General features: G+C 34.4%; 1 protein-coding gene across 1 annotated transcript in view; it reads right to left on the bottom strand.

Moving 5' to 3' along the window:
* Positions 1-515: 515 nt before the first annotated feature.
* Positions 516-20,421, bottom strand: part of LOC149946582 (uncharacterized) — a 38,186-nt gene continuing 18,280 nt past the window's right edge. Inside the window, exons 4-6 of the mRNA XM_090170824.1 lie at positions 19,088-19,424; positions 13,667-13,805; positions 516-6,030 (exon numbers count right to left, since the gene is read on the bottom strand). Coding sequence (XP_090026950.1) covers positions 516-6,030; positions 13,667-13,805; positions 19,088-19,424 — 5,991 coding nt within the window. The remainder of the gene's footprint in view (positions 6,031-13,666; positions 13,806-19,087; positions 19,425-20,421) is intronic.

Consider the following 20,421-nt stretch of genomic DNA (forward strand, 5'->3'; position numbering starts at 1 on the left):
TTCAATATCAGAAAGACTTCATAACCAAGCGTAGTCCTGCCAAATTTTTTAAATAGCCGCACATTTGTTAAAACTGTTGAAACATTTTTTAATTTAATAATTATTAGCTAAGCTAATACCGAAAGCTATTATTCCCGGTGGCCGGTTATATTGCGTAGGAGGATGGTGGCAAGCAGACGAAAATCCCCCAAATTATGAGCTTCTCTCGTTGGCCGCTACGTAACTCTTTTTAAACTGAAAACGCTAATTAAGGCACTAAAATGAACGTTTGTGCAAAGTGTAAGCCTTTGTATATTTTTAATGGCCAAATCCTATTTACCCCGTCTTCTAAAAAGGTACAATTCGCATGCTTTTGAGGAATTAGGTTAGATATTGCCGTATCTATATTTAAATTAATAGCAGCTGCGAGTAGAAAATAACAAATGCAACGACAAGTAAACAAAAATTAAGTTTATTTATATTTTGTTTCTATTTACATAGCATTAGGAATTATCTAACGTCAGAAAAGAAAAAAATTACGAAGCGTTCTCTTCAGCGCCTTGTACACGATAAAAGGGTTTTGAAACGACATCTATTGGTGCTGGGGTTTTCCATTCGGTGTACATAGCGGCAGAATTAACCGGCACCGTTTTCTCGCGATAATTGATAAGGTCTTCAACTTTGCCCGGCAAATTACGCAACCTGGGGTCCAAACTTAACGCGCTTAAAGTTTGTTCTTTAGTATTTTGGGGCAATAGGGTTTCGTATTCTTGCATAGTTTGTACCACACTAGCTCTACCGTTATAATCGTGCGCGACAACGCCGGTCGGTTGATGCTCGATATTGTACATTCTGGTGTCTTGGAGATGGTCTATTGGGAACAAGAAATTGGAAGGCACGCTGCCCAACGGCAGTTTTTTGAGGTCGCATAGGTTCACTAAATCTACGCCACTGACCCGACACTGTTGGTTCACGAGAGTGTTATTAATTTGGAAGGCAGCGGTACCTCGCTCGGCACCGTACGCGTTACTGGCTGTTAAAGTGGTGCTCGACATGGACCCGTTGTTTCCCGTCAACCGCGGATCCATTTCAGTCCTAAAGACGCCGCTATTGTACATTGGCACCAAGCGGGGGTCACTACGTCTTTCGATCCAAAAATGCGTATTGTTCTCAAACTGGTTCGGTTCGAGAAAGGTTGGACTTTCCGCTGCTTGCGGTGTATCGTTGTTCGCGAATATCCCGCTTTGAATCAAAGCCTCCTCGAGCACGTTGCTTTTCGGCAATTTGTCATTTCCAATATTCGTAGTAGGAGCTGTGGTGGTAATGGAGCTATTGTCACTTCTTCCGGTGTCGTGTTGCGTTGGAACCGGAAACGTGGTTGCTTTCGTGGAAGGGCAGTCTCTAACAATTCTATTTTCTGGTCCTCTGAGAACTATAATGTCTCTTCTAATTTGATTTTGTAAACTTGAGGAACTCGACTGATTGTATTCATTTGAATGGCCTCGTTTACTGATGTCTCCGCCGATATTTGCAGACACGGGAGGACTGGTCGGTTCGTATCTTATTACCGTGGCGAAAGGACCTCGTGATTTTAAATTTTCGTGATGGGAAAAACCGTTAGGCGTTTCATTTTTGGCCAGCGCGTGGTGCAGAATTTGCTGACCATACAATTCATTACGGTTAACAATGCGCTCTTCAATCGAGCTTGTTTCCGTTGCGGTTGAGAAATGTGGCTGTCTTATTAATATGGGCATGTTTTGTGGCTGGTAAGTTATGAAATTACCATCATTTGGCGTACGTCTGTTTTGATCTGAAATCGTATACCTCCTTGGTTCATTTACATGGAGAGAACGAGTCGGGGCTTGACTACTCCGCGATTCTATTTCGCGAGTGTTTTGCGAAATTGGTCTTGTACCAGCGCGATTACCCATATTGAAATGAGTTATAGAATCATTGCATTCCAAAACTGGTCGGTAAGCTGGCCTCGCGAAGCGAGCTGTCGGAAATGGCAAAACAGGGTTTGGGAAATTGGGTGGGCCTAAGCCCAACGGGAAAACGTGTCTATGCTGATTATAACAAATGGGATTAGCAGTAACTTGTTGAAATACGGGATTTCCCAAGTTAGGCTGCAAGACGGGACTCGCGGGACTCAAAGCGTTATTTTGCAGCGGACTGGCTGGACTGAAACTCGGATTTTGCAATGGACTTGCCGGACTAAAGGCCACATTTGGCGAAATTGGACTTGCGGGACTAAACGCCGTGTTCTGCGAAATTGGACTTGCGGGATTCGTGGCAGTATGTGACAAAGACGAATTCACGAGATTAGTTGGCGAATGTTGGGGAAATTTCAGGTTTAAGCCAAAACCAGACTGAAAGTCGTCACTGCGGTGACTGAAAATAGTATTTGGCATACCGGGTAATTTAAAATTAGTTGCACTTTCAATCAATTTTCCAACACTACGTCTTCCGTTGGTTTTGTTTTTCGAACCTGGTTTTCTGCCTCTCCTGTTTCCTAACTGTACGGGTAAATTAGCGCTACTGCTCAAAGAAATCGTTGATATAACTGAAACTGGCACAGAGGTGATAAGTGATGTAACGGAATTACATTTGGTCATAGATTCACTTTCAAATGCATATGAAGAATTTGAGTCACTGGTTAGGTTCAGAAGATAGCCGTTGTTAGCATTTGAGGAGACATTTCTAGTGTTAGTTGTTGGAGTTAAGTTTGGGAGTAATGATTTGGAACTCATTGGTGGAACGAACGTCGTTTTTGTATTATTCAAATTAATAGTACTAGTACTTGTTAAACCTGTCGTAGTAACGGCACTGAGTACAGCGGATGATGTTGGAATAATTGATATTGGAGTGGTATTAACTTGGCTGGTTGCTGTACTTATAGTATTAGGAAATTCATTTCGGGACCCAGAAACAGTATGTTTCACTAAATTTCCAGCAGTTGCATTTAAATTATCCGGCGTACGCGTATTTTTCGTTACCATCGAATTGAACGGTTTTATTGATTGCTCAAGGCCAACCCCACTTGAACTACTAACAGCTATGACAGGGTTATTTATAACTATCGCTTTACTAAATGTATTCGTCTTAGAATCCTGTATTCCCAATGGCGCGATTGGGGAAACTTTGGAAGTATTTGATTTTCTTAAATCATAAATTGCGTTTGTGAAACTAGTTTTAGGAACACCTAAGCCTGTTATAGTGCTAGTTGGTTTATTAACAGTATCTGTCTGAGACTTCTTTGTCACCACCGCTGTAATAGGGGAGACTTTGGAAACATTAGGTTTCTGTACATCGGAAATTGCTTTGTTTAGACTACTTGTTAGTTTACCAACAGTTTTTATTCTTTTAGAGTCATGTTTTTCCTCTGATGTGATTGGATAAACATTTGTCGATATAAGGTTAGCTGTATTTGAACTACTTGTATTTTCTACACGAGAAGGAAAAGCTGAATTTGGTGTGGAATGTAAAGGCTTACTACTTTTTTGGTGACATGGTTTAGCGATATTACTTTGGTGTAAAGTCAAATCTTCTAATGTCACTGAAGGTTTAGTCAAATCAATGCTTACTAAATGACCTGATTTCGCCACATTAGCCTTAGTGATAGTTGTACCAGATTTTGTAGGTACGCTAAGTTCAACTTTATTAGTTGTAGTTTTGACTACATCCACCAGGTTTTGAAAGCTCGAGTTGATTGAATCTGAACATCTAACTAAATTTCCACCAACATCTGCCTGTGGTAAATTGTTTGAAATTTTACTTCGGCCTGTGTCTTGAAAATTTGGTTTGGTGGAATCCGCAACTTTTTTAGATACATTTGTCGATTTTAGATTTTCAACCAAATTTGCCTCTGATAAATCTGAAACCGATGTTATTGGTGTGTTTGAAGTTACAATTGTCTTCGTTGTTGCAGGTTGGCCTACATTAATTGGTTCATGGAAATTGTGATTTTTTGAATCCGCAACCTTAACATTGCTATCGGGCGAAACTGAATCGACGGTATGAGGTAAATGTGAAGTTGTATTCAGCGTCGAGGTGATATTATAAGTGTTTTGGCAATATAATTTACTTGAATTGTTAATAATGGGTAAAACTGTGTTTGCTGTTGAATTTTGTTCGTTAGAAACTTCAATGTTTATTTTGGATAAAGCAGTCATTTGTATAAAATTTGGTTTGATTACATTTTTAACGTTAGTATGCGGTAAAGAAGTCACTGCTGTTAAATTGGTATAGTTTAAATTATCAGCATTACTTTTTCGTAAAGCTTTTAAATTTGTTTCTATATTTTGATTGTGTAAGCTTTCGGGTAAATTTTGTTTGTTTGAATTATCAACTTTACTTTCGGGCATATCAGTAACTGCCGTTAAATTTGATTTTCTTAAATTATCAACTTTGATTTCGGGTGAGGCAGTAACTGCTGTTAAGTTTACTCTAGTTATATTATCTTTAGGTAAAGCAGTACCTGCTATTAAGTTGGGTTCATTAAAATTTTTAACATTACTTTTGGGTAAACCAGTAGCTTTTGTTAAGTCTGGTTCATTTAAATTTTCAACATTACTTTCGGATAAACCAGTAGCTTTTGTTAAGTTTGGTTCATTTGAATTTTCAACATTACTTTCGGATAAACCAGTAGCTTTTGTTAAGTCTGGTTCATTGAAATTTTCAACATTACTTTCGGATAAACCAGTAGCCTTTGTTAAGTTTGGTTCATTTGAATTTTCAACATTACTTTCGGATAAACCAGTAACTTTGGTTAAGTCTGGTTCATTGAAATTTTCAACATTACTTTCGGATAAACCAGTAGCCTTTGTTAAGTTTGGTTCATTTGAATTTTCAACATTACTTTCGGATAAACCAGTAACTTTGGTTAAGTTTCGTTGTTTTGAATTATTTTTGGAATCATCAACAACACTCGCGGCTTTTGCTACCAAAGATTTCGAATTAACGGTGCAATCGACAGTAGGAGTAGATTTAAATTTTTTAAGATTTGATTCATTTGAAGAAAATGCCAAAGTGGTAGGTGTTTTTGCTATTGGGACAGGATCAGTATCTGGCGTTTTTTGGTTTTTTGAAGCTGAATCGTTAGTTTTGGGTAGTTCCGCTTTTGCAGAAACAACAGCGGTTATTGTAATGGCAGTTGAGGCATCGTTGCTAACATTTTCAGAAGTTTGGTTAATTATATTGACAGCATTGCTTTTAGTCGAAGTACAAGAAGCTAACGTTGCTAGAGTTGAGAGGACATCACTGCTAAACGTTTCAGCTGTTTTGTTGTCATCAGGATGTTTTTTACGCTCCTGGTTTGTTTCAGGTAAAAGGGGACTCGATGTCATTAGTACCCGCGCAGTGTTAGCCACTGTGCTAGTGGTCACCGAAATGATGGGATCCGATGTAAGCTCGTTTTGTTTTGCCGTTGATTTGGTTGATCCTTTAACAAATAAGTCTCCCTTTGGTAAATCCGAAATCTTTTCGATATTTTCATATTTACGCACAATTCGCCACTTTGCGTTTGCAGATGAGAGCGGATCTGTAGTGGAATTATCTTCATCGAAGTGAAAGACATCAGATTGATCCTTTGCCGGTGACAGCCAGGGTGCGGTTTTCGGTTCTTTACGTCTGCTTTTCTCTAAGTTCAGTAGAATCTTCGGGGCCTTTTCGTTTTGAGAAATGGCTGGTTTATTAGAACCATTGGTCTTAGTGGTTTCTATAGCGTGCGGACGTTTTCGTTGCTTCCCACTGTTTGTGGGAGTAGCACTCTTTGCAGTTTCCGAACAAGTATTGTGGCTTTGTTTCGACACTAGCAAAGAAGATGTGGGATTGCACAATAAGTCCCACGTAGCCCGCTGAAGAGCCGTTTCCTTTTCCTGTTTACCACCCTGATTACCAACCTGACTACTTAACTGTCGACTCGAGGACCCTTCGTTTGGATTTTCACATTCTGTGGCATTTCCTGGGTCGTAGTTAGATAATTTCGAACAAACAACGAGCATTGACTTGTTTCCAACATCTACTGCTCCGGTTTTGCCTCTTCCACTTGAGCTGTAATATTAAAAGCAATTAGGCTCAATATTGGAACAAATTTTTAAAAATTCATTTCAATATTTTTAGGGATCATTAAATATTAGTAAATTTTGGATCATGTAATTATGGGCTTAAAAATCCCAAATTTTGTCAGACAAATTTTTTACCTGCGCTAAGTGCGTTTTCTTAAACAGTTAAGTCCTATAATTTCATGAAGTACTTCGAAAATGGGTATTAAATCCCTATACGTGACTAGTATCTCATTTTGTTCATGTGTATGTAAAGTAATTATAATTTTTTTTAGATCAGTACACTGCACTTTCTATAGCGCCGATCCATATGCTAGATTTAAAAAAATATCATCCGTGTATGATATTGTACTATGGCAACCGCGCCATCAAATATAACTTTTATTTTGTTTTACTACAAAATTACTAAAGTGGCGTTTTTTTGCAATTATTCTAAATGGTTTGAGATAAAGAACCCAAGTTGTAAAGCATAGAATTTCCAATCGAATTGAACATAGCTTACTAAAAGGCGACCGCGCCATCTGAAGGAAATTTAAAATGTCGATTTTCGAAAAAATAGGCATATCAATCTTAATTACGTTAATTAAATTTTTACGTCAATAAGTATAGGTTAGTAATACTTTAATTATTCGTTTTATATCAAGCAAATTTAAAATTTTGTTATTTGTACTAGATGAAACGTCGATCCTATATCTAACCTTAAAATTGATTTACATATTTAATCAATTGGAAATGATTTCTTATAAAAAGTTTTACTTCACTGTGAACAGTGAACATTCAAACTGTTACCGTAATCTGATAAATAGCTTTTCCGCCCCTGATTTATGCTGCGGAGAGCATCTTCGGAGGATTCCCTATTGTAAAAGTCAGATTCGGTCTTTAAAATATAATATTGTCATAAGTGCAAATTGTTTCAGTTTTAAAATAACTGAGATCAGTTGGCTCTCACGGTGTCGACAATCTATGCGCTAATTGCTTCAATGAAGCAAATGCTTAAGTTTATTTAAATATGTATTTATTTAAGATAATGGTTATTTTTACTTTGTAAATTTGTTAACTACGTATAAATAAAGGTATTTCAACCAAAAATCCCTATAATACAATGTTTCTTCATTGTATAAAGTGTAATAAAGAAGGTTAACTCGGCGAAATTAATTATTTGATTATTGTCTTTTGAAATATTAAGTTTAAAAAATTGCCACCTCCATTTGTTCCTTTTTATTTACTTTCGACTGACCTTCGTTAAGTAATACAACTTGGTTACGATTCCACTTTCGAGTAGTCAGAATGAACTAGGCTACGTTGTTGTCTCTCTACTGTCAATCACTGCTAGTAAAGTAATATTATTGTAGTTCGGTTGACAATTATTACTAGCAGTTTAAATAACGCCACAATTATGACTCTTTTGGTTGACCGAGCTTAATTAATTTTTTCAAAACGCCGGAAATTTTTTAGTTTGCCTTAATAATCAAACCCTCTGGAAGAGCAGTTCGAGGCCATAATTACGTTCATTTTAAGATATACAAATCCTTTTTGTGATGTTTAAATCCCGTTAGATGGCACTGTCGCGTTATAACAATTATACCATTCGATTGGAAATTTTATGCTTTACAGCCTTGGGCTTTATCACAAATGCGTTATATCGTACCATTTTACGAAATGCAACAAACACATTATACCATTTTATTGGACTGTATTATATCTGTGGTATAACCAACCAATTTTGAGTATTGCAGGGTGACCACTGAAAAACCCCAAAATATTTATAGGAATAAAGGAAATTCAACAGTCGATTTATAGCAGAATATAGGAGTATTTTCTTTGATAATATAGGAACATATAGGAGTATTATCTTTGATAATATAGGACCATATAGGAAAATTTGCATAAATAAAATTTAAATTTGCTTTAATATAAAAGGAACTTCTTTTAAGCAGACGACGATATTCTCATTTGGAGAAGCAGTTTACATTTTATCAAAATAATATCTAATTAAATGAAAATATAGGAAAAATGGTTAAATTATAGGAAAATAAAGGAAAGCATTGAAGTATAGGAAAAATTATAAAATAAAGGAAGAATGGTCACCCTGTAGTTGTAAAACAATTTAAAATAGGCAATATGTCGGCCATAATTAGATCAACTTATGACCATTATACTTCGTGCTCGCATTCTTTGTAATACCCAACCGAATCTGTTTTGGAAATTTTCTGTTACAATTTTTAACTTGGTGAGTATTGCATCTTTCATACGTTTATCGCAGTTAGTTATAATCCTAAATCTGTAATCAGTTACGTAATTACTGCTTAATGCTTGTACACCAACTAGGGAAATTCCACGACCAATTTATGTAGGAGTCTTCTCACCATTTGATCTTAGGAATATTTCAACCAAAGAAACCCAGTGCGTAGCTCGAACCCGCAATCAAAAATCGACGACTATTTAAAATATTTCATATTTTATCCGCTTTTATCTAAAATCTAATTTTAAAACTTTAATCGTTTTTCGATTGTGATTGATTTAGACCAAGCACGTAGATATAGAAAGTCTAAGGGGGGGACGGGTTATAACACAACCAGATGAAATCGCGAGCGCGAAATTTTTCGTTAGCAATAAAGTACTGGCTATACTCGGGACGAGTGACAATGACATTTCCGCACGTGTATCAAACGAAGTTTTTTAATACATTTGCGAGAAAATTATAATAAAACAAAGAACAAAATTGATATTGTTTTGCATAAATAAAAATAAAAGCGGGTAAATTTATTCGGATCTGTTGACAATCACCCCAAAAGTTGGGATGCCTAGGACCATAAGTAACTTAAGAACAATAAGTATGACACTTCCTATGTTTTTAATACTAATTTCGTGAACGATCCTTTTTTCGACATTGACATTCTCGCCAAGCTCCGACTCTCTCTCGAACTGGCGAGGAGTGTACCTGAGGTGTTAATCACCGATATTGATGAAACTAGGGGGCTATATAGACAATATCTTAGCATGAAAATTCACAAAGGGAAAAGTTACGCTGGGCCTCCTTTTTTCCATGGCAACCAAAAACGTTTTTGGCCCCTTAAAACGAAAATAGCATGGGATTTTCTCGGTTTCAAAGGGTACTTACCGGTGAAGATTTTCAAAAATTGGGAAAAAATTATGTTTACTAAAATTCACCAGTTGGGTAATTTGGCTCATGTTTTGCGTAAATTTGATCAAGTTTGGGTAAATTTTATCAAAATTTGGTTAAAATTGAGAAAATTTCCAAATTTTGCATTAATTTGATAAATTAAATTGGATAAAGTCACATAAAATTGTTGGAAATCGACCAAAATTGGGTAAAACTAAAAAAAGGGGAAAGACAAACAAAAATGGGTAAAACTAATAAAATTGTGTTAAACCTAAAAAAAGGGTAAAACTAAAAAAATTGGGTACAACCTAAAAAAATTGGGTACAACCTAAAAAAATGGTAAAAGCTAACAAAAATGGGTAAAACATTATAAAAATTGGATAAAACCTAAAATAAATTGAGTAAAACTAAAAAAAAGGGTAAAAGTAATAAAATTGGATAAAACCTAAAATAAATTGTGTAAAACTAAAACAAAATGGGTAAAACTAATAAAATTGGTAAAATCTAAAAAGAAATTGGGTAAAACTACCAAAATTGGGTAAAAAAATGTAATATCGAACCAAAAATTAAAATTATTAAATGAAACTGCAAAAATTTGATAAATCTACTAAATCTAAGGAAAAAATCGCAGGACCGTAGGTAAAAGTGGAAATATTTCGAAAAGGGTTCATCGTTAAAAGGAAAATTCAGTTAACCGAATCCTTCATTCTAAACAAGTTAATGGTTATAGTTTTGAAAATTGGTTTACGAATGAGTCTATGGCATTTAGATTAAAGTCGTAAGTAGTAGGCTTAATTTTAGAACTAATGCTACTAATATAACTTAAACAATCTTTTTTTTAGCAATAAAACATTTATTTTTAAATGTTTTTATGGGTGGAACTAATTTTTTGTACTAACATAAAATTCTTAGCGAGTTCCGAACTGTATCTAAATTTTATAACATTGGTATTAGGGATTTTGACGTTTGTAATGGGTTTCTGTGGAAAATTATCGTATTTTCCCAAAAATTATCGTACATTCGTAAAATAGCGAAAACGTAAGAAAAACACGAAAAACCGTTTTTATTCTAATTTTGTTATTAATAATTACCGTTGTACCACCAAAAACTTCCGAAAATCGTTAGAAGAACACTTTTTCTGAAATTTTCTATAAAATTTAGCGGTTAATTTTTCTTTGTGCGGAAGAACGCAACAATATACATTATAATAAATCATTTCGACAAAATTGTCGTACAATTAAAGATATTTTTTTGCTTTGCACTGAATTATCGTATAATTGGTGATTTATTCGGCTTTCAATTAAAAAAGATTAATAATTTTAAATAACTTCTCTCACCCGGGGCGTAAAGGCGTAAGCGTTTCAATCGTGGAGAGATTATGCCTTGACTATAGACCCAAAGGCGGGATTAATTATTTTTCTTATGCTAACGTGTATTATAAATACTTGTAGCTTGACCCGGTGACAGCTACCAAAATTTAAAAGCAGTTTGTTATATTATATATCTTTTGAAATAATTTCCATTTACAATTTTTAATTGTAAAAACCAAATATTTTACAAAAAAAAAAAAAATTTTAGTTCAACCGGTCGTGTCTTATTAAATATAAATATACTAATATTGGTAATTAATTTATTTTGTAATTACAAATAATTTAAATCTGTAAATATTTTATTATAATTATGAATTTGTATTGAAAAAATGTTCTGTCCTAATATGATTTATAGTATGTTAATTTTACAAATTCTACTTTGTTTACCCATTTTTGCAATTTGAGTTGCTAATCAAAAACTTTGAACTAAAATGAATTTTCATACACGTAACAAATAGCATTTACCGACTACTTTATTCAACATTAGAAACTCACGTCGTCAATTTGGTAGATGTATCCAATATTATTCGTTGTTTAGGGACTATTACCCCCAAGGCGTTCCTTATGAAAGATTCCCGAAAAAAAGCAATAATAAGTAATAATAACTTCTAAAGCGAAAGGCAGAAGCAGCGCAAATTTTGGTAGCTTGGTAAACCCTACTAACACTACTAACGTAATATAATCATTTTTATTAGATTCTAGACCTCCTTTTCCAATAGTAATTGGTCATTTTAAGTAATTTAAGTAAATATTATTAAAATCTTTAAAATTTGGTTGTTTTACCCGATTTAAGTCGTTTACTCTTGTATTTACCCATTTTTTAGGTTTTATCCAATTTTTGGTCGATTTCCAACAATTTTATATGACTTTATCCAATTTAACTTAAAATATTAAAAAACGGTTTAACGAGTGTTTTTCTTTTTTCTTACGTTTTCGCTATTTTTCGAATGTACGATAATTTTCCACAGAGACCCAGTAATAAACGTAAAAACCCCTGATACAAATGTTATAAAATTTAGATATGGTTCGGAACTCGGTAAGAAATTTATGATAATACAAAAAAATAGTTCCACCCATAAAAACATTTAAAAAATATTATTTGGATAACTGAATTTTCATTTTAAGGATGAACACTTTTCGAAATATAAACACTTTTACCTACGGCCCTGCTATTTTTTTTCTTAGATTTACGAATTTTGTAGTTTTATTTTATAATTTTAATCTTTTACCCAAGTTAGATATTTTCTTAAATTTTGGCTCGATAATACTTGTTTTTACCCATTTTGGTAGTTTTACCCAATTTCTTTTTAAGTTTTACCAATTTTATTTGTTTTACCTAATTTTTTAGGTTTTACTCAATTTATTTTACGTTTTATCCAATTTTATTAGTAATACCCATTTTTTTAGGTTTTACCCAATTTTGTTTGATTTCCAACAATTTTATGTTACTTTATCCAATTTTATTTAAATTTTCCCAATTTATGCAAAATGTTCATTTTTTTTCAAATTTACCCGAATACGGCTAAATTTTACCCAAAATTTATTAAATTTACCCAAACATGAGCCAAATTACCCAATTGGTGAATTTGAGTAAATTTAATTTTTTTCCGAATTTTTGAAAATCTTCACCGAGAAAATCCCATGCTTTTTTAAATGGGGATTTTTTCGTTTTGAGGGGTCAAAAATGTTTTTGGTTGGCATGGAAAAACGGAAGCCCAGCTTAACTTTTCCCTTTGTAAATTTTCATGCTAACATAATGGTCTACATACCCCCTAGTTTCATCAAAATCGGTGATTAACACCTCGGGTACACTCCTCGTTAAGTACTTATTCGCTAATTTTATCATCCTTTGCATTGCAGTCCATAGGTGGTTCCTTTTAAAGGGAATATAACTTGCAAAGCAATCTTTACGGAAGACCCCTTCAATTTTTCAAATTTCCCTGTACAGTGGCGCAAAAATTTTCTAAAGCCAAAGGCAAGAGCGGCCAGAGCTGCAAACGATGGTGTTCCACACCAAATACCTGAGGTTATATTCCCTTTAACGTATAATTTTAGCATAATTGGCACCCTTATTGTTATTATGTTACTTATGCAAGAGCTCTATTTAGAAACACAATCTCAGAGGCGGCGTAAGGGGGTGGGCGAAGGGGCGGTCCGCCCCGGGTGACAGGGTAGCTAGGGGTGCCATTTTCCTGTCAAAAAGTTCGGTAGGGTGGCGTGCCATAGCTAGGCAGAAGGTCGCCCCGCCGACGAAACATTGCCGCCGCGGGGATCCAGCCATCTTAAGCCGTCACTGCACAATCTGCTATTATAACTTACAAGGAGACTACCCGAGGTGTAACTCACCAATTTTGTTTAAATCCAGGGATTAAGTAGACCTTCACGTAACTTAAAAAACCCCAAAGGGAAAAAATGCGATGGGCTTTAGTTTTACCATGGCAACCGAAAACGTTTTTGACAACTAAAATATTATATTTCTCTATGTAAATTAACATAGGAAAATCGAAGATTCTAAGGGTCCCCCGTTATGAAATTATTAAATTTTTTTTTAAACCAATTTGGTTAATTTTGGGTAAATATCAAATTTGATATTTACCCACAATTTGATATTTACCCACAATTAACCACCTTTGTTTAAAAAAATTTGAATAATTTAGGAATCTTCAATTTTCCTATGTTAATTTACATAGAATATTTTAGTTGTCAAAAACGTTTTCGGTTGCCATGGTAAAACTAAAGCCCATCGCATTTTTTCCCTTTGGGATTTTTTAAGTTACGTGAAGGTCTACTTAGTCCCTGAATTTAAAGAAAATCGGTGAGTTACACCTCGGGTAGTCTCCTTGTTAGTACATAATAAGTATGTTACAAAATACGAGTTCTTGGTCACTTTACGGATCGGCGGATCGCTGTATTTTTGACAGTTTAAAAATACGACTTTAAGTATAAAACACTTTTGTAGACTATTGCTTTGTTGAAGGTCAATAGGATTTGAATTAAAAACGATTAAATTTGATTGGTGAGGTCCCGTAGGACCAAATCATTCCTGACCAAATTGGGCAACGTTATCGCCTTGGTTATCGAACCCTGGTTAGGCCCTTCGAGTACTAGATTAAAAGTTAGATTACACAGACCTGTTTTCGGAATATCCGCTGTTATCATTATTCGATGCGAAGTTTGCGTCAAGAGGGATACGATTCTTGAAATTTCTATATCTTTTTTTCGGATGTTGGCTTCCAGTTTTCTCCTTTTTCTCCTCCAGACCCGATGATTCTGAAGTTTGTAAAATTGGGACAACGAATTACATTTCGTGTAAAAGCGCATTGTAGGTGCTATCTCAGTTGCTTAATCAGTTTTCGTGTTTAAAATTTCATATAGGAAATTATATAAAGCAAGTGTCGAGAAAAACCCCTTGCTTTTCCGTAGCACCCCGTAAAGTATTGCCTCCTATCGTAGCAGCCGCGCGAACTATTTTAATAATATCACCGAACTAGAAGCTCTGGCGATGAAAATTACTCGTTACTCTCAAAAAAATGCTTAGTCCACTACAATATCTGTTGATAAACATAATGTAGGTGTGTACCTTCTCATATTTTAACTTACTATTGTTCAATCGAAAAGGTGTTTACGAAAGCTTAATTTGGAATTGTAGTGTTCATAAATAACGAAACTCTATTCTAGGAACATTATTTAATATAACAAATATACAAAGTAAATAAGGAACTTAATTACTAAGCTAGCGCTCAATGCGGAGCTAGGAACCAGGACGCCCCAGATACTATTGAGTACTATATAACTCGCCATTACAGTCAAGTGCCGCCATCTATTAAAGGGACGCACTGAGGTTTGATTTCAACCAGTTTCCCGCTCCAGAATATGATTTGTCCTATCTGCTACCACGTAGTAAGTACGGGCCGAGTTTTTCTAAACGCCGGTGTGGCCCTTTAAGATGCTAATTTGTATATATTTTTGCTTTACGATAATTATTCTAACAATTTTTAAAAGAAACCTGACAACGAAACAAAAGTATTAAGTCTCCTTTGGTTTTTAGGGGCGCATATTATTTGAACCCCGGGTAAAGAATCGCTTAATCCGAGGGACAAGGACTTGAAATAGCGAAGCGCATGCCCCATTGGAAATATATGGCAGTTTAGTCAGGGACGTCATTTCAAGATTTTTCAGGAGGGGCAGAACTTGAATGTCCGGGGGGGGGGGCTGGAAAAATATTGTTTTCAATTTTTAGTTGATATAGTTATTGCATAATTGCAATAATAACATTCAAACCAAAACAATGAATGCATGGAATTAAACAGGACGTTTCTAATAATGCAAATTTATTCGTGAACTTTTTAGCCCGCAAAATTTCAAGGGCCATTCAAGGGGCATAATCCAAAATTTAATAATATTTTCGAATGTTTTTCTAACACGTATTATATTTACTATGAAATATGTATTATTTGAATTTAAAACGATAGTTAAAAGTGCGCAAAAAATATTTTTATTATTAAGGGGGAAGTCTGAGGTTTTGTGTTTCGAGAAAAAATACTAGATGGCGCTGAAACTCGTCTCTTGGCAGTGTTGCCGGTAAATATTTTCGGCTGAACTTTACGGGCGAATTTAAAACTGAAAGCATTGATTGACAGCGAGTAACAATAGAGCTTCTACCGGAGGATCGGACCGGCGACAACGCGCAGCGAGGGGTCGCTGCTGATTATAAACAGACGAAAGCCCTGCTTGCCAACATGAGGCACCAGCGTAGGAGTATGGGGTGAGGGGGAGGGTAGGTAATGCAAGGTCAAACGCTCCCCCCCCCCCTCCCAAAGTTTCCTACGCTGTGATGCCGTCTTTCAGAAAGTAAAATGGACCTTAGACCACGTGCTTAGACCAAGAAACACGGTCTAAGAATGGACCGAAACAAATTCTGTTGTGAAATACTTTTATTTTTTAAAATGCGGCGATGAATGTCTTATATGCGTTTAACTAACAAGGAGACTACCCGAGGGGTAACTCATCGATTTTGTTTAAATTCAGGGATTATGTAGACCTTCATGTAACTTAAACCCCAAATGGAAAAAATGCGAGGGGCTTAGTTTTGCCATGGCAACCGAAAACGTTTTTGACAACTAAAGTAATATATTTATCTATGTAAATTAATAATGATCTAAGACGGTTACTTACGTATAAGGTAAATAAAGAAAAATTAAAAACCACTTTGTTTACGTAATACAAATTTTAATTAAAAACAAATTAAAATCGACGACTAGTCAATAGAGACAACGGCCCGGGTTTCCTATTAGCTGATTTCTGGTTTAAAAATCTATATAACTCTACACTTGACACGTGATCATTTCTATGTATATTTATTTCCCCCCTCTTTTGGATGTTTTTTATCGCGAAACGTAGTTTACTTCATTTGGAATTTGTATTCTACTGACCAGACCTGATGATGCCTCTGTATAGAGAGCGAAACTAGTCGTCGATTTTAATTTGTTTTTAATTAAAATTTGTATTACGTAAACAAAGTGGTTTTTAATTTTTCTTTATTTATGTAAATTAACATGGCAAAATCGAAGATTCTAAGGGTCCCCCCCTCTTATGAAATTATTCAAAAAAAAATTAAACAAAGGTGGTTAAATTTGGGTAAATATCTAATTTTGGGTAAATATCTAATTTTGGGTAAATATCTAATTTTGGGTAAATATCTAATTTTGGGTAAATATCTAATTTTGGGTAAATATCTAATTTTGGGTAAATATCTAATTTTGGGTAAATATCTAATTTTGGGTAAATATCTAATTTTGGGTAAATATCTAATTTTGGGTAAATATCTAATTTTGGGTAAATATCTAATTTTGGGTAAATATCTAATTTTGGGTAAATATCTAATTTTGGGTAAATATCTAATTTTGGGTAAATATCTAATTTTGGATAAATATCTAATTTTGGATAAATATCTAATTTTGGGTAAATGTGTAATTTTGGGTAAATGTGTAATTTTGGGTAAATGTGTAATTTTGGGTAAATGTGTAATTTTGGGTAAATGTGTAATTTTGGGTAAATATCTGATTTTGAGTAAATGTGTAATTTTTGGTAACTATCTTAATTAAGGTAAATGTCTAAATTTTGGTAAATATTTAAATTTTGGTAAATATTAAAATTTTGGTAAATATTTTAATTCAGCTTGATATGCAAATTTTGTAAATATTTTAATTCGGCTTAATATGCAAATTTTGTAAATATTTAAATTGAATTTAGTTAAGTATTTTAATTTGGGTAATAATTTAAATTTGGGTAATTATTTAAATTTAAATATTGAAATTGAATTTAGGTAAGTATTTTAATTTGGGTAATAATTTAAATTTGAGTAAAAATTTTAATTTGAAATATCTGAATTCGGGTAAATGTCTAAGTTTTGGTAAACTTCTAAATTTGGGGTCATTCCACGACAAATCGACCAAATGTTTTGGAATTTACCACCCTACCTTTTTAGATTTGGATAAAAATTAGTCTAAAGGGTTATTCTGGTCGATAAAGCCGAATAAATTTGGGTAAAAATCTAAATTCAAATAGGTATATTGGGTAAATTTACTATAAATATCTAAATTCAGGTAAATTGGTATAATTCATATCAAATGTCTAAATTTGGGTAGATTGATCAGGTACTGTAAATTGGGTAAAATTTTATCAGCTACTGTGAATATAGAGTAGTAGCACTCTGTAGCTTTGGCCATGGCCGCCATTGTGGGCGCGAATTTTTTATGAATAGGAAAAAGCGTGGATGACGTCGTGTGACGTAGCACTGCCGTTACTCTATTGGATGAAATTTTATCAAGTTTTTAATTTGAATAAATTTCGAGCAGGTTATGTAAATTTAATTCGAAAAGCTTAATCCAAAGAATTTAGATAGAGCAACCATATGACGTTAGCGAGACGAGCAAAAATCCCCTGTTTTCCCAAATATTTCTAATTCTGCAATTTTTAGCCCCCCCCCCCCATTATACCCAGAGTAATGTTTGACTCGCCCTTTGCCCTTTCTTTGTTTACCCACCCCTTTCCTACCCTACGGACATTTTTCTACCGGCTATCGGCGGGTGGTTCGGTGGCCCGCGAGACTACCTGTTGTGACTACCGAAACAAAGCGCGTACTCCTCCAATTGTCGTAATTCGTGGAAATGGGATTTTCTTTGGTCGCACAGTAGCGACATCTCTGATCTTTTGATTTAAACCACGAAAAAGCGGTGGGGTTTCAGTAAAACATTAATTTTTAATAGTACAATTCATACGTCAACTTTGATAAAGATTCATTAAATACCCTGTTGGTTTCTCTACTTTTCAAAGGTTCAACCATAGTTATCTGACAAGCCGTATTTTAATTATTATGACAAATAGAAAGTTACGTTTATTCATTTGTATTTAATTAAATTTTAGTATTAGCTTTACGAAATGCACTCATTAACTACTTCCAACCTTTTACGTCAAAGCGCCGCAAACCGTTTATTTTTATCAGTATTAGTTATTCTGTAACTAGTTCAAGAAAAAACTATGTTTTTCTGAGCTTACCTCAGACTTCCCCCTTAAAAACTTTAAGTCCGGTCGAGCTATTACGCTTAAGCTTTTAATAATACAAATATTTTTTGTGCACTTTTAACCATCGTTGTTTTCTTAATTTTACTCAGTATTTTTGCACAAGTAGCTAAATTTTAATTAGCGTAATGACTTTATAGAAAGGCTGATTAATACAATTCGAGGATACAAACTTTAAACACTAAAACTAACAGACGCTACGACTAGTTTTGGACGTAACTAGTGCCAGCCAAATGTGAAAGTACATAATCCATCAGAAATGTTGAATTTCCATAAAATATAAATGAAACAATGTTTAAACGGTTTAACGGGGGGGGGGGGGGGGGCACGAGCGGAACTTGGGTCAATCATTAGCAAACATATTCTAGTTTTACAAACTCCAGATGACCCGTCAGACGTATTAGGGGTACGTGGTAATTCTGAAACGTATGGGAGCGTGGCAACCGAAGCCCATATTACCGTTCAATGCACTTAGGTTCCTAAATACGTTTCTTACTCCGATTGCGGAATAGAAATCGTGATGGAAGTGGACTCGTAAAGAACAGAGCTTAAAAGGACACAGAAGGTGGGCTGAACAATCATGTGTTTTGGGAAGCGGGAATCAACGACTTACTTTATACTCACCTTAAGGCCAAAGTTTTAAACTTATATTTACAAAACCCGGCTTAAGAATTAGCTTTGCTTGACTTGTTATTTCTTACTTTATCGGAAAATTAAAGTATGAAAAGCGTTCTAACCGACAACATTTGAATGTAACTCTTGTTTTTGCAAAGAACGCATTCGGGTACCCGCCATTAGCCTCTGGTACGATCCTTGCATACTTCATAGCGTAAGCTTGTCCGCTTGTTAATTAGAAATCGTAAACATAGATGGCGCAAAAGAGAGCCACAAAAAATGGAAAGTACTTTCGCTAATAAGTATACGAGGGTCAGGCTCAGAATCTCTGACTTGGTATTCATTCTGATTCTTACCTATTATTTGATCAGCTTCAGTTAACTCATTTCGTGTCTTCTCCGTCCCGGCATCATTTATCGCTTTAGATTCAGCAGCTTCGTCAAATGTTCCAATCTCACTTTCATCATTACTACGAGCCGAAGAATATTTCTGAAACTCAGCTGGTGGCATGCGTTCGAGACGAACTATCGGGTTTAGGTGCCGAGACGTCAACGTAGAATACACGTCTGGGCGCTCAATCTTGGAAATCAAGTTACAGGGAACGTTCTTAGAATTTTCTTCTCCGTGGTCAGATCGGGTGTATGAGCAAGTGCTCTTTGAATCCATGTAGCGCTCCTGAATGTTCGTTTTTACCTGAAAAGTAGATATAATTCAATGAATTTTTGTTTTTAATTCCATGATAAATGGTCAACTATACTTATTTAGATTTTATTGAAATTTCGTCTTTTATGATATAAAACCGATGAACAGCCTGTGAATGATTTTTGAAATATTGGTAATTGAAAATTTGAAGAAATTGCCTTGACCCCCGAAACAAACAAGATAATAAATATCCTTTAAAGAATTAGTCCGATTTTATCAAGTCAAAGCTTGATTTTCTTGTGCTAATTCCAAAATTCCGCTCTTGACCCTCTAAATGCAGTTTAAAACATTTGACCTTTGAACATTACAGCGTTTTTAATTCAAATTAATAGTATATAGGAATGGACCATTCTATAAAATATTACTTATGTGGTTATTTACTTTTGTGTATAGAAAGGATGCAGGTTTTAACCCGATTTTTCATGAACCAGGGTGGCTCATAAAAGGATTATCTGGCAAACCTGCCAACCTAGTTGTCTGGATAAATAATGTATTTTGGATCAAAATCCTACTCATTTAACGTTTATAGTTTTATACCAAACATTATAAATAGTTAATTAACTATATCTTATTGATTTTGTAAATTGTTCAGTTACGGACTTACTATATATTGAAATATACTATCTTCACGTAGGCTACCTTAGCTATATTTTGAAAATCAACTTTATGGGTGACGAATCAGAAAATACCAATCAAATAGGAGCAAAAGCAGAATTATTAATACAAAAGAATAAATAAGTTTGTAAGTCCTACTGAAGTAGCGCTATGTTGTCTTTCTGAAAGTGTTTGGCCTGTTTAGCTAGAAATTTATAGAAAGGTCTATTATAGCAATTCCAACGAAAATCCAAACGGCGATAAAAAATATTAAAATTAAATTAAAAAACTCTTCCAAGCTAAGGTCAAAGTTAAAATTTTTAAAAATTAATTTTAAAAGTTTATAAAGATACTACTACATTGCTTATTTCAAGTCCATATCTAATATATCCAA

This window comes from Leiobunum rupestre, chromosome 4 (assembly GCF_980474605.1).
Source record: "Leiobunum rupestre chromosome 4, qqLeiRupe1.1.hap1, whole genome shotgun sequence".
Lineage (NCBI taxonomy): Eukaryota > Metazoa > Arthropoda > Arachnida > Opiliones > Sclerosomatidae > Leiobunum > Leiobunum rupestre.